Genomic DNA, 13,874 nt, shown 5'->3' with positions numbered 1-13,874 from the left:
AGTCAGGTGCGATAGCTGAAGGCAGGCACCTCCAAAAATACTCATGGGGTTGCCCTCCCCGGGGGAGTGATGGGTGCCGGTGATGCCGTTCTGCTCCATGCCAGTGTGCTGCACTTCGGTGAGGTTTGGCGGGTGCCCACTCACGCTGAGGCCGCCCACCAGAGCCCATGTTGCACACAAGGGGACGAACATCCTTCTTCACCCACTCCATTGGCACCCATCTGGGGAGCTGCATGTTGGGGAGAGGAGAGAAATTTGGGGAGGAAGGAACAACCAGGCGTTGTTTTCCACGCGGTGTCCACTGCGAGCATGAGCAAAAACCTGTGCGCGGTGCCCACTGCACCCTGGTGTCCCCAGGACCTGTCGCCCCATCTGGGGAGGGATCTGGGGTTATGCCCGGTGATCTCCGGGTAGGGAACCGGGAGGGTGATGCCTTGTTGTCTCCAGGCAGGGATCCAAGGGGATGATGCCCGGTGGTCTCTGGGCAGGGATCTGGGGGAATGATGCCCGGTGGTCCCCAGGCAGAGATCCAAGGGGATGATGCCCTGTGCTCTCCGGGCAGGGATCTGGGGCAGATGATGCCCGGTGGTCTCTGGGCAGGGATCCGGGGCAGATGATGCCCGGTGCTCTCCGGGCAGGCATCCAGGGGGGAATGATGCCCAGTGGTCTCCGGGCAGGGATCCGGGGCAGATGATGCCCGGTACTCCCCGGGCAGGGATCCGGGGGGATGATGCCCGGTGCTCTCCGGGCAGGGATCCGGGGGGATGATGCCCGGTACTCCCCGGGCAGGGATCCGGGGGGATGATGCCCGGTGCTCTCCGGGCAGGGATCCGGGACCACGATGCTGGGAGCATCCTCGGGGAAGGGAGAGGGCGGCAGCACGGGGCGGGCTGGCGGCGCGGCGGGCGGGGCGCCCGGGGGTGGCGGAGAGCGGCACCGCCCCCGGCGCGGGCACCGGGGCGGGGCGGGGCGCGAGCGCCCGGTGCCGGCGGCGGCGCTGGGGGGCGCGGGGCTCCGTCCCCGCCTGAGCGCGGCCCCGCTGCGCGGAGGATGAGCTGCGGCCAGCCCAAGGACATGGAAGGTACCGGGCACGGGCCGGGGAGGGGGCCGGGGGGGCTCAGGTGCACGGCGGGGCGCGCCTCCCCCAGCCCCAAACGCGGCGGGCACGGCCCTGGGGGGCTGCCCGCTCCGTCCCGTGGGTCTGCCCTCCATCCCACCCCGGTGCTGCTCCCTCCATCCCGGGGGTCTGCCCTCCCTCTGCCCCCCGATGCTTCCCCCTCCATCGCGGGGGTCTGCTCTCCATCCCACCCCGATGCTTCCCCCTCCATCGCGGGGGTCTGCCCTCCATCCCACCCCGATGCTGGATGCTGCCCCCTCCATCGCGGGGGTCTGCCCTCCATCCCACCCCGATGCTTCCCCCTCCATCCCGGGGGTCTGCCCTCCATCCCACCCCGATGCTGCCCCCTCCATCCCGGGGGTCTGCCCACCCTCCACCCCCCGATGCTTCCCTCTCCACCCCGGGTGTCTGCTCCTCCACATCCCCCTTTGCTGCCCTCAACATCCCGAGGAGGGTCTGTCCCCATTCCCTACCCCCAGTATTGTGGGGTACCAGTGAAATGGGCTGGGAAATCTGGCTGGAGCGGGTGTGAGGGCAGGGCAGGGCAGGCCTGGGAGTGCTGGAGCTGGGCAGGACCCCTGGGAAGAGCACGTCGAGGTGGAAGGGGGCTCGCTGCAGGCAGGGGTGTCCATGCCTGTGGGCTCCCATGCCTGCCTCCTGCCAGGAGACCCTGCCCTGCCCAGAGCCGCCCCAAGGTCCTGCCTGCTGCCCTCACCCCACGCTCTCTTGGGTACCCAACCCTACAGAGCTTCCCTGTCCTGGGATGCTTGGGGACCTCCTAGCAGTACCCCCAGGGGGCTCAGGAGCACAGACACCCCCAAAGACACAGGCAGTCCCCCCCTAAGGCTGTGCCCCAGGGCCCTCTGTCACAGGGCTGCCTGCCCCTCTGTGCAGGCAGGCAGGCAGCACCCATGCATGCTCCCCTGATGTGCACCCAGGGCACCGTGCTGCACGGGGAGGATGGAAAGGGCATTTGCCTTTTGTTCCCTTCCTCCTCCTTCCTCGGGAAGCACCAGCAGCGAGCAGCCGCCGGCCTGAGCTCTGTCCCTGCGCGAGGCTCCCAGCTCACCTCTGCAAGCAGAGAATTTAGAGGGAAATGCTGGGTGATGCTCATCGCAGCCAGGGCCTGGGCCGAGTATGCCCCAGGAGAAGCTGGAGAGGCTTGAGGGGGTGGTGGTCTCATCCTCCTCGGGGCCAGCAGGTCTTAGGGAATGGCTCAGGGCAGGATCTGGTCCGTAAGGCCATCCTATGGGTACGGCTTCAAAGATTAAGTGCATTGGGGGGTCCCAGAGAGCATCACCGTCTCCCCGGGGGCTCTGCCAGCACAAGCAGCAGCTCTGCCCTGCACCAGGGTGAAGCCATGTGGAAGGGACAGAGGGGACCAGGGCAATGGCAATGCCAGCTGGTCTCGTGGCTCATGCAGATGCCACTAAAAGCGAGATAAGTCCCTCGCAAAGCTGCTCCGTGAGCAGAGTGGATTCCCCGTCCTAGGAGTCCCTGGAGAGTTCTGGTCTCATCCATTCTTCACCTGCCTGGAGGAACACAGGAGGAACAACCAGCTCCCCGGGAATCCTTCTGCGCCTGTAGGCAAATCCCTCGCCCCATTTGGTGCTAAATGTCTCTTTCCCTCCCAGACACCACGCAAACCGACAAAGGGATTTCATTCCTTGCAAAGCTTGTTCCAAGCTTCTCCCAGGGCCCGCCGTTAATCCCGGGAAGCCTGGCTGACGCCGGGAAGCCTGGCTTCCCCCCACGGCAGCTGCCTACAGACACGTCCCCAGCAAGAGGGCAGGTCTGTGGGACACCCACGCGTGCGACGGTGTCAAAGACACAGGGACATCCCCGAGGCCATGCTGGGAAGCGGTGGCAGAGGAGGGAGATGGATGCAGGCAGCATGTTACCCGTCTAGGTGCTGGGCTCCCCTCTCTGTGTCCCTGCCTGTTCCTCCTGCAGCTTGGCTGCCTGTCACCGCTTCCCCTGGGGCAGGTCCCGGACACCTGTGAGCAGGCAGGCAATGCCCACAGAAAGTCAGCTCAAAGCTGGTTTGCTGGCAGCAAGCAGCCCGTGCCCAACTTGGAACCGATCCGGGGATGCTTTTGCCGGTGCGTGCTGCCACGTCCTGCCCTGAGGTCTCCATCCCCAGGAGGTTTCCCGTCCCTCTCCCCAGCAGTGACTGCTGCTGCTCTGAGCCTCTCCAGCGCTCACGTTTCACCAGCCATAAAAGTGTCTGGAGAAGGAAAGGGAGCCGTGGCGTGCCGGGCGAGGGGAGGGAGCGACGTCTGTCCCTGCCGCTGCTGCAAACCCTGTCCCACCGCCCCGGGGCAGGTGGCCACTGGTCTCCCTGCGGTGACCCAGTCCCTGGCCTCCCCCTCCGCCTGTCCTGTGTGGCTGGAGAGGTGCCCAAAATGGATCAATGAGCCACCGAGAGAAAATGAGCCGGCAGCGATTCCTCAGCCCGCGAGCAGGCGGTGGGATGTCCATCGCACAGGGCTGCCAGACGAGGCACAGGGACCATGGACCGGTTTGTGGGGACCCAGAAAGATGGGGGCACATTGGGTGTTCGGGGTCCAGAGCTGAGCTCTCTCCTCTCTGCTCCGGCTCGGGCTCAGCCAGCCTGAAGGCTCCTGCAGCTCTGTTTCAAGGTTCAGCACAGCGTTTGCTCACTGACCCACGCTGCCGGCTGCAGGGACCCCCCTCTGCCTGGACCCCAACCATGGCCATAACCATGACGGCTTTGGCCGGGTGCAGGAGCAGACCATGCTGAGCCCCGCAGCCCCTGCCTGGGAAGGATGCTCATCACCGCGCTCCCTCTTTTCTTTTCCTCCCGCATCCCAAATGCCTCAAGCCACCGGTGACCCGGGTGCCGCCACACACGAGCTTGCCACAGCTCAGCTCAGCCTCGGGGCACTTCGATGCCCGGTGGGTCCGGTGTCCCCCCCGCAGCCCTCCAGGCTTCCCATCCATCCCAGTGCCAGCTGGCCCTGCCACGGGATTAGGCGGGAGCACGCAGGGAAAACACCGAGCATCTCTCCGGATCAAACGCCCACGGGGCAGCGGGGAGGGGGTGTAATTCATCTCCCCCTCCCCATGCGAGGCCAGCTGGGGGCTGCCCAGCACCGGAGCTGGGGCGAGCGTGCAGCCACCATTTATTGGCAGCGGGAGGGAGGCGATCGGGGGAGTCGGTCAGGTGTGGACGAGGTATGAGGGGAGGCAGGGATGGAGCCGTGCTCGTGACAGCCGGTGCTGCCGAACGCTCGCGCGCATCCCTCCTCCTGCCGAGATGCAGCAGGGCCGGCCATCCCTTTGCTGCGTCTCCACCATCCGCAGCTCGCAGGGACCACCCGAGCCAGGTGAGGGGGGCTGCAGGGCATGGCCAGGGTCTTCAGGCCACGGCTGGGGGGGGCTAAGGGGCCGGCAGGGTTGGGGGGAGATGTTGCATGTGCATCCCTGGCTGGTGGGCACAGCCTCCGGCTCAGCAGAAAGAGGAGTGGAGGGGTTGGAGGGCGGCTGGGTGCTCGTGGTATTGCTGTGGCTGCTCCCATGCAGGGCATGGGAAGGAGAGGAGAGCCCGTGGCGGAGGCCACCTCCGTGTCCCGGCATTGAGCCAGCCCAGGGGCTGCCCTGCCGCGGGGTTCCTCTGACCCCCATCCTTCCCTTGCTCTGAAACGCTCCTGTGTGCCCTGGCTCAGCTCCCCCCCTACCCTTACCCGGGTCAAGTGCTGCCGGGCGATGGGAAAGTTGGGACCCGAGGGCTGGACCGGGGGAGCAGGAGGCTGCAGAGGAGCTGTCGGAGGAGCTGGCTGGAGCTCTGGGCTCTGGGGCAGCAGCTGCCTGCCCCCGACGGGAGCGGTGCCGCCGGCATTCCCAGCCCTGCCTTTCTTCTTGTCTTCTTTTTCCCTTCGTCTTTCCCCCCGCTCTCCTATCTGCTCTCGCTCCGGCTCTCTCGCCTCCAGCCCTGTTTGCTGGAGGAGCGTAGATGCCCACGTCCTGCTGCTGGTGGCAGATGCTCTATAGCCCCCCATGGATACAGATTCTGATGATGGCCAGAGCCCTCTTCCTCACCACTCCCTAACTGAGCCTTTCTGCAACCAGTCCTGGGGAAGCCCCGGCACAGCCCGAAGAACACAGCTCTGGCACCATCCCCTCCGGACCTGCCGGGACCACATCTGCCCCCAGTGCCCAGTGGGATGGGTGGTTTTCAGCTCAGGGGTAGCCCAGCACGGCCACGGCAGGGCTGGGTGCCGGGGCAGGACAGCCGGGGGCATCTCAGGGATCCTTGGCTGGAGGGAACACAACTCGCTGCGGTCCTCGCCCGCTGGGTCCAGGGTGTTTAAGGCTGCAGGAAGCCATCAGAGATATCCCCATCGCCTGAGACAGTCACAGAGACCACCCCTGCCAGCTCTGCCTTTGCTCGGCACTGAGCCCCTCCATGGATCTCCCTTCAGCTTGTTTTCCATCAAATTGCTTCCCCAGCTGTCGGTCAGGTCCCCTGCCTCAGTTTCCCCAAGGCAATGCTTGTTGCTGGGTGTGTTTAAGGAGCAAAGTGGTGTGATGTGGTCTGGATAATCTGGGCTACACAGATACATCAACAACCGTTTGCTGCTCCATTTTGACTTCTTTGGGCTGGTTGGTCTCCTCTTGCATGAAGGTGTGCTCGAGAGGTCTCTTTGAAACCTCTTCCTTCTTAAAACCCACCAATGATGAAAATGAGCTGCAGCAGGTTTTCTCCAGCCCTTCCGCTCTCCCAGGGTGGGTTACCCCTGGAGGTAGATCTCCTTCGGGTGCTGCTCTGATTTCGGTAGTGGTTCATGGCTTGCCCAGCTTGCTGTGGTGGGAGCAGGTGAGCTGGGGGATGCTCTGGTCTTTGCTTCTGTGGATCAGCGCTGCTTATGTCAAGCCGGCTGGCTTTTATCTGGAGCAGATGAGTGCATGAACCCCCAATACCCACACATCCTCCTCCCAGAGCAGCCGGGTCCCTTCAGCCCCCCCAAAGGAAAGCTTTGCATCCTCATTGCAACCCAAAACCCCTGAGCTGGAGGGACAAAAACCCTCGTCGTGGGTAAATGGCTCTTTTTGGGCCACGGTAGATGGGCTGGTGCATGTTCAGCCCTCGCTTGGGTGTGCAGGTTTGCACATCTGTGGGGCAGCAGCCGTCCCCACGCAACCACGGTCTGTGCTGGGGGGGGCCAACCTGCATCCCCTTCTCCCTCAGGCTGCCCAGGATGGGGTTTTTTCTGCTCGCCATCCCGAGGCGACAGCAGTTTAATGTCAGCCTGGTCCATGGAAAGTGGCTTTTCCCCTTCGCCCCCTCCCGGCGTCTCTCCCGGCAGAGCGGCGGTGATGAGCAGGAGGTTATAACCACGCGGCAAAGATCAGCTGTGGGGTCCCCGCGTCTGCTCGGCAGGCGGGTGTCAAAACAAGCATCGCTCGCGAGGGGTTTGTGTGGGCAAACATCTTGACGGCGCCAGCCGGCGAGTTCGTGGGCTGATGGGTTTTCTCCCTGGCAATGGGAAGGGAAGAGATTTTTGGCAGTGGGGGGTACAGCCAAGCTCGGCAGGTCCCGTGGGGTACAAGAGGCATTTTTGGGTGCCCAAACGCGGCCGTCTCTCACCCCCCTTCCCTCCGCAGCCGCCGCCGCTCACTTCAGCTTCTGCCGCAGCCTCCTGGAGCACACGGTCTCGGCCGAAAACCTCAGCTACCGCCTGCAGAGGAACCCGGGCAGCAGCCTCACCTGGCACGACGGCCGGAGCCAGCGGGCCGACAGCGGCCGGACCGTCAAGCTCCTGCGGCAGCCGGGGACCGAGGGCTCGCAGGTACCCGCCGGGCTCCTCCGTACCCCCGGCCCCTGCCCCGGGGCTGCCCGGGAGAAGACGGCTCCTTGTCGTCATCCCCCCCATCCCATCGATTCCCTGCAGGAACATGTCTCCTTTCTCTGCAGGATCAGGCCTTTAGATCCTGTTTTGCTGAAAGCCCTCGTGATTATTGGGCAGTTAATTATAGTAATATACATAAATATAATAATTTAATTATTATCATCAGGCTGGGGACTGGGCTGGGGTGAGCTCTGCATGTCGCGTCCCCTCCACGCCTGGACATGGGACTAAATACAATTTTGCAGTAAATGTGCCGGAACCAAATTCCTTATAATGCCGTAAAATCCCTGAGCGCTTGGGTATGTCTCTTAGCCAGTTTTAGGCCATTGTCCTCCTAAAATTCTGAACTTCATTGCATTAATGAGGCTGTGAGCCGAAGGTTTCCAGCCATTTGCCTGCTACCCTGCCTCTGCACGGCCATGGGAAGGAGCATCTTCCCAGCGTGCAGCTCCTGGTGCTTCCTAACCCCTTTGTAACGCCCTGGGAGCAGCGTTCAGAGGCAGCACGTCCAGCTGGTGAGCACTGGAAAGAAAATGGGGGAAATGGAACTGCCCAGCTTCCAGCCTCCAACATGGAGATGCTGTGATGCTCCCAGGAGCGGCAGCTCCAGGGGTGCAGTGTCCCCTGTCCTGGTGGCACTGTCCCCTTCACCCCTTCAAGCACCCCACTGGCTCTTTCCCTCTCACACCTCTGCGAAAAGCATGGGGACAGTCCTGCCTGCACAGTCCTGCCTGCACAGCACTGCCTGCACAGGGACACGCCAGCCACTCTCTGGGTACCAGCTGCGTTCATCATGGCTCTCTCTTGTCTGCCTCCACCTACCTCCCAGAGGGATTTGATGGGGAGAAAGGCTTTAATTTTGCCACAAGCAAGGAAAAATGCCCAAGACGAGGGAGGTGACGTGAATTGCTCCTTGCAGCTCCCAGGGGATGGCTCCCACCACCCAGCTCCCCCCCAGCCACCTCCGAGCAGCCTCCCGCCTGCTCTCCTCAACACCGGCGCTCAATATTCACGGCTGAGAGTTTATCAGAGAGACAGCGCAGCTCAACCGGCTGGAAAATGAGTCTGTGATTCATTACGCCTCCCCTTCCCACCCAGGATGCGCAGGGGCTCGCTCGGGGACCCGCTGGGGGGGCTTCGCCAGCCGGAGGGGATGATACGCCCCAAGCCGGCAACGCAGGGTTTAGGGATGCTGAGGTGGGTCCCAAGCGTGGGGCTGTGTCTGACGGGCAAACTGCTTGCAGATGTGAGAGTGCCCAGGGAAATTGCAGGTTGTTTGTCACCTCTTCCCCAGTGCCTCAGAGGGTTAGTTGGATAATAGCTGCGGGAAGCTCACGGGAAGCTCGCAGGAAGCTTACGGGAAGCTGGCTGTTATTTCTCCCAGCCCCTCCACTTCTCATCATCGCTCGGTAGTGAACCCAGAACAAATCGCCTCCTCCTCCCCACGGCACGCTCTCCGGCACGCTCAGCCGAGTGTGAAGGAGCTGAGCGGCCGGCGCAGGCTGGGGCTGCTCCCGCAGGCAGGCAGCTCCCGGGATGTGTCCGGGGGCCCCCCCAAAGGTGGGGTTTGGTTTGGTTGGGAAACCAAATTGTGCGCATTGCCTATCACGTTTTCTGTCTGCTTTGGAGATGGTCTCCTTGGTTATTAATTTACAGCCTCCCAACTTTGCCTTCTTCCCTCTCGCTCGAATGTCCCCAGCTGCCACAGGCGAGCCCTCCTTGAGGCAAGGTCCCTTTCCAAGCCCCAGTGATCCCCTGGGCGCAGCAGGCTGGCCGGGCTCCGTGGGGTGAGCACTGCCCAGTATGGGGCCAGGGGAAACATCCCAGACCCCGCAGCCCTCTGCCACCTCCTCTTTGGCATCTCTCAGGGACGTGTCATTAGTATCAGTAACCGCGGGATGTCTGGAGTCAGTGTTACACTAATTATCTCCACTCCTCTATTAGGCATGCTTAATTAGCCAATGTTCGCACATGGAGGATGACATTGCCATACTGCGGTCCAAGCACTGTCGACCTTTCCCATGCTGGCATATCCCTGCATCGGCTGCTGCTTCTGCCATGCCCCTGCCGTGTCCCAGACACGGGTGAGGACCCTGGCAATTGCGGTCCCCTCCTGTTGCGGGCAGCAGGGACCCCTTTCCCATCCCCACCTGCCCGTGGTCCAGTCCAGGACAGTCCCGGCAGCTCGGGCGCAGGGAGCCGCTTCGGAGGAGTGAAGTTTGCTGGTGCTGCTTGAGGATCAAGTCTTGGCATCGTCGGCAGCGGAGAGCTCATCGATCTCCCCCCCGGGGGCTAAACCCAGGAAACGGTGGATTCCTGCATCCCCCAGCCCCATTTCGCAGCCAGCCTTGAAGATCCCCCTGGGAGAAGTGGGCTCGTCTCTCTGTGCTGTTGCAGCTCAAGGCGTTCGGTTTGCTCCGTACCGGGATAAATCCGGGCAGCAAGGACCTCGCGAGGAAATGGAGCTACCGGGAGGCTCGGGGCGAGACTGGCTGCTCCAGCAGGCACCTGGAGGGAGGGAGGGATGCCAGCAGACAAGCCCCATCTCCCCATGGGCACCGCTTCGCCTCCTCCATCCCCTCCACTCTGCAGGTCCTGGTCCCATCCTGCCACCAGGCAGGTGCTTGCCAGGCACCAAGGCCAGGCGGGCAACTGGTGCCGGAGGGAGCAGCCTGCACTGGGGACCGGGGCAGTCCGGGCAAGGGGTGAGGATGCATGGCAGAGGTCTCCAGGAGGTGGAGGATGGCCAGGGCACACCAGGTTGATGAGGATTGCAACCCCAGGTGTCTCCGGGCACGGCAGCACCTCAAGAAAGAGCTGCGGCGTTCAAAGGTGGCTTTAGACACCAACCATCGTGGCTGGTCAGCTCAGGGTTGAAGGAGGCTGAGCAGGAGAGAGAGAGTCCCTCCTGCTCCAGGGCATCAACTGGCTGGTGGGTCCCTCCCCGAGGAATTCTGGTGGGGATGGCTTTGTACCAGTACCAGTTTCTGGTGGGGATGGCTTTGCATCAGTACCAACTTCTGGTGGGGATGGCTTTGCACTGGTACCGACTTCTGGTGGGGATGGCTTTGTACCAGTACCACTTTCTGGTGGGGATGGCTTTGCACTGGTGCCCACTGCCCCCCAGGACCTTGCTGGCTCCATCCCCACAGAGCTGCCCTTCTCTGCCTAGGGGGGGGAGCCTGGGGATCCCCAGGACGCCTCCTGAGCCCATACGATGCTCTGCTGGGCTGGGAAACATGTAGGGGAGGCGGATCAGGGTTCTTGCCTGCAGCAGGAGGGCCAGGGAGCTCCCAGGTGTGGGGTCTATGTAGGCCAGGACCCCCACCTCGGCCTCCCGTCCCCACTCCCCTGGCTTCTCTCACCAGTTCCTCTGATGCTGCTATTTCGGGGTAAGCCGAGGGACTCCAGAAGGTGCAAAGCCAAAGTCTGCTGGCACCATCGCGTGTCCCCGTGGGCTCCCGGCCAAGGCGTTTTCCTCCTCACGGGGCCAAATCCCATTAACCCCTTCCCCTCCCACTCCCCACAGGGCCGTGCCTGTGACCACTATGGCATCTACCACACCAGCCCCACGCTGGGCAGCCTGGCCAAGCCAGTGGTGCTCTGGACCCAGCAGGATGTGTGCAAATGGCTGAAGAAGCACTGCCCGCATAACTATCTCATCTATGTCGAGGCGTTTTCCCACCACGCCATCACAGGTACGGTATACACCCTCACTAATCACCAGTACTAATTGCCATTGGCACGCGCTCCCGGGAAATAGCTGTTTGGAGGTTCAAGGTTTGGAAGGCAGATGTACCCCCCATTTCTGTCCCCTCTCCCCATGGAGGAGAGCCGCCCCATGGCACCGGGCAGGGGGACACCCAGCCGGGCTGGGCAGGAGGCATCCGCCACCAGGGTGAGCTCCAGGACAGGCTGGAGGTTGTTTAAAATGAGCATAATTTGCCCAGGGGAGATTGTAGTTTATGAAATGGGGAAGAGTCTTCTCCTCGCCTAGATTAATATAATAAGATTATTTTTATAGTTTTTTAAATACTGAAAATTTTTGCAGAAGGGGAAAGATCTCCACCCAGCTGGAGTCCAAGCTGCAAATGCCTTCCTCCAGGTCTGAATCCAACTCCCAGCCAAGTCCTTGGAGGAGAATAACCTCTAGGACCTGCTCTCTCCCTTTTGCCCCCTGGGGACAGTGGCTTTGACCTTTACATATGAGCATCGTCCTGCTCTGACCATGACGTGTGCATGGCCGGGCAGAGCTCTGCCAGGGCCAGGAGAAAGCAGCAGGGAAGGGAGCGCTGGAGCTGCCCGGGAGGGATGCAAAACCCTAATGCAGGAGCTCAGCCAGCCCTTGCATGGGAAACAAAGGCAGCATTAGCAAATGTACGCTGGGAAACAAGGACAAAAGCTGGTTGTAAATCCCTTGTCTAATAGCCCCCGGACTGGAGGAGAGTGGCTCACCGGGGACGGTGACGGCAACGCTAATGCATTTTGATGGGTACCGCCATTGCCCCGGGACGGCCAGCCTGCGCGGGGACCGTGCGCTCGGAAAAACATCTCCTGATGCGGGAGGTGGAGTGGAGAAATGGAAAGCTCCTGCCTGCAGGGATGGGTTACGTGATTGCTGGAGCCAGTACCTGTCCCAAGGCTGGGGACCTCGAGCTGCCACCCGGTGCTCTCCAAAAGCGGGGCAACCTGTGAGGCTTCTCCATCCCTGGGGGTCCAGGTGGTGAAAGAGCATTTTAGGACTCCTTCCCTTTCCCTCTCCTTGTTCCCACGTGAAGATGGGCTCCCACTTGAGTTGCACTTTTACGGTTGCTGCCAGCCAGGCACTGAGCGATGCCGTGTTTTGCAGGTCGGGCGCTGCTGCGGCTGAACGGGGAGAAGCTGCAGCGCATGGGCATCGCTCACGAAGCGCAGCGGCAGGAGGTCCTGCAGCAGGTCCTGCAGCTCCAGGTGCGCGAGGAGGTCCGAAACCTGCAGCTGCTCAGCCAAGGTAGGGCTGGCGAGAGCCCCAACAGGGAGAGAAGCCACGAATCCCAACCCCGGGGAGGTTGTGCCCCTCCTGCGGCCCATCCAGACAAGGAGAGCAGTGGCTGGGTGGCTGCCAAAACCCAAGGCACCCACTTGCACGTCGCCGATGCAAACGCGACCCACGCCGTGGCTGGGATGGGGTGCGGAGCACAGGTTGGGGTGGATGGAGAGGGGCTGCGGTGCAGAAGGCTGGGTTGCGGTGCGCGGGGACAGGCTGTGGTGCGCAGGGATGGGTTGTGGTGCACGAGTTGTGGTACACAGGGACGAGTTGCAGTGCACAGTCTGTGGTGCGCAGGCGTGAGTTGTAATGCACTGGTTGTGGTGCACAGGGGCAGGCTGCTGTGCACAACCCAAAATCCATTAGCGGCATTTTGCACGGAAGGGATGGGATTCTCCGGGACTGGCAATGGGTGAGCTGGAACGTGCCACCCTGCAGGCTGTTTATTCCTTCCTCTCCCGCCTTGTTCCAGCTTCTTTTGGAAATGTCTCCTAGCTGATCCGTCTGTTTGGCAGATTGCACCAACACTGTGAACCGAGCACCTCTGGGATGGACTGTGCACCGCCGATACGAGACCTGAACCGCACACTTGGAATACGAAGAGACAGCTTCCCAGCCACGCCGGGGCTTCTCTCCTTCTTCTTCTCCCTCTTTCTTTTTTTATGAATACATTTCTGTGCAGAGATGGGAGGCTTCCTCCAGCAGACGTGGCTCTTGGCTGGAGGAAAATTAGCAAAAAAGCCGCTGGGACAGATGAACTTTTGCCCACCTGAGCCTGAGGGTTCACAGGGAAAGAGATGGAAAAAAGGAGACGGCGACAGGCAGGGCTCAGCATTGCGGACAAATCGAGCGCGGTTATTCCTGGGACGGCTCAGAGCCACGCACAGGAAGATGAAGCCTTATGCACATGGGCGACATCCCAGCACCCGGCGGCTCGTGTCCGTACCTTGGAGCTTATTTAGGGAGCTTTAGTCTTCTCTTCAGACTGGGCTGTCTTCCAGCATCCCAGGAGGTAACATTATCAGTAGCAAATAAGATGACCTGACCAGCCAAAAAAAATTAAAAGCAGCGCCAAGCCACCAGCGCCCGGCTCCACTTGGTGAGTTAAAAAGGGAGCTGAGTCATCGGAGCTGGAAAATCCAGGAGCAAAGGCAGGGTGGACGCACCGGGAGGGTGCCGTGACCTGGAGGAAGCTGTGCCAGGATCTCGTCCTTCATCCGTCCTTGTTTGCGGGCAGACGGGGAAGCCGGTGCAGGGGCCAGGTGGGAGAAACCGAGGATGCTGCCAGCCGGTGCCGGGTGCTGCCTGGGGTGAGGCTGGGGGTTCCTGGGTGCCAGGTCCCCCCCCAGTCCCAGTGCCTAGTCGTGCTCCTTCCCACACCCTCTGTGCTCCCACCAGCTCTTTGCAAAGCTTTGCTCCTCCGGGCATTTGCAAATGCTCGTCCCGACCTCCTGCCCAGGGGCTGGTGACAGTGCCACTAAACCAAGGCACCGTCCTGATGACCCAGCTCGTCATTAAGGTGAAGCAACTTTTACTGTTACACCCCCCCCCCCCCACCCGAACCCCCCCACTGTCCGGAGCCACAGACCGCTCATGCAGGCAGGTAAGGAAAAATGATGTGTAAAACCAAGGATTTGGGGGCAGGGTGGATGCTGTCACTTCCCCACATTCCCCCTCTGGTGACAAGGACAGGGCTGTGGGGCCAGGGGGGGTCCCAAAACAGCAGCACTCCAAAGCCCCTGGAGCATCGGAGCTGGCAGGGGTGCGCAGGCAGGTCACGGTGGCCCCCCCGGCCGGGTGCCCACCCACCACTCGCCTGCTCGTCTGCTGGTAATAAAATAAGAGACTGTTATTTTAA

At 61.9% G+C, this 13,874-nt stretch overlaps 1 protein-coding gene across 3 annotated transcripts; it reads left to right on the top strand.

The window, feature by feature from the left end:
* The first annotated feature begins 970 nt into the window (after positions 1-970).
* On the top strand, positions 971-13,874 carry SAMD10 (sterile alpha motif domain containing 10). 3 transcript variants are annotated; one of them, XM_069802846.1, is made up of 5 exons: positions 971-1,081; positions 6,746-6,930; positions 10,520-10,688; positions 11,840-11,980; positions 12,532-13,874. In XM_069802846.1, exons 1-5 carry the CDS (start codon positions 1,051-1,053, stop codon positions 12,594-12,596), a joined length of 591 nt encoding a protein of 196 aa, XP_069658947.1. In that variant the 5' UTR covers positions 971-1,050; the 3' UTR covers positions 12,597-13,874. The 3 variants fall into 3 exon arrangements, with proteins under 3 accessions (XP_069658947.1, XP_069658938.1, XP_069658957.1); XM_069802837.1 differs by lacking the exon at positions 971-1,081 and adding an exon at positions 4,032-4,467; XM_069802856.1 differs by lacking the exon at positions 971-1,081 and adding an exon at positions 4,032-4,467 and having other exon boundaries at positions 12,489-13,874.

This window comes from Haliaeetus albicilla, chromosome 2 (assembly GCF_947461875.1).
Source record: "Haliaeetus albicilla chromosome 2, bHalAlb1.1, whole genome shotgun sequence".
Classification (NCBI taxonomy): Eukaryota; Metazoa; Chordata; class Aves; order Accipitriformes; family Accipitridae; genus Haliaeetus; species Haliaeetus albicilla.
Note: the sequence above shows the minus strand (reverse complement) of the source record. Positions and strands in the feature narration are given on the sequence as shown.

Bases quoted from the DNA above. Each gene is read 5' to 3' on its own strand.
- SAMD10 (XM_069802837.1), top strand. From the start codon at position 4,398: ATGCAGCAGGGCCGGCCATCCCTTTGCTGCGTCTCCACCATCCGCAGC. The intron at 6,931-10,519 runs GTACCCGCCGGG...CACTCCCCACAG, and splicing joins CGGGGACCGAGGGCTCGCAG to GGCCGTGCCTGTGACCACTA. The intron at 10,689-11,839 runs GTACGGTATACA...CGTGTTTTGCAG, and splicing joins TTCCCACCACGCCATCACAG to GTCGGGCGCTGCTGCGGCTG.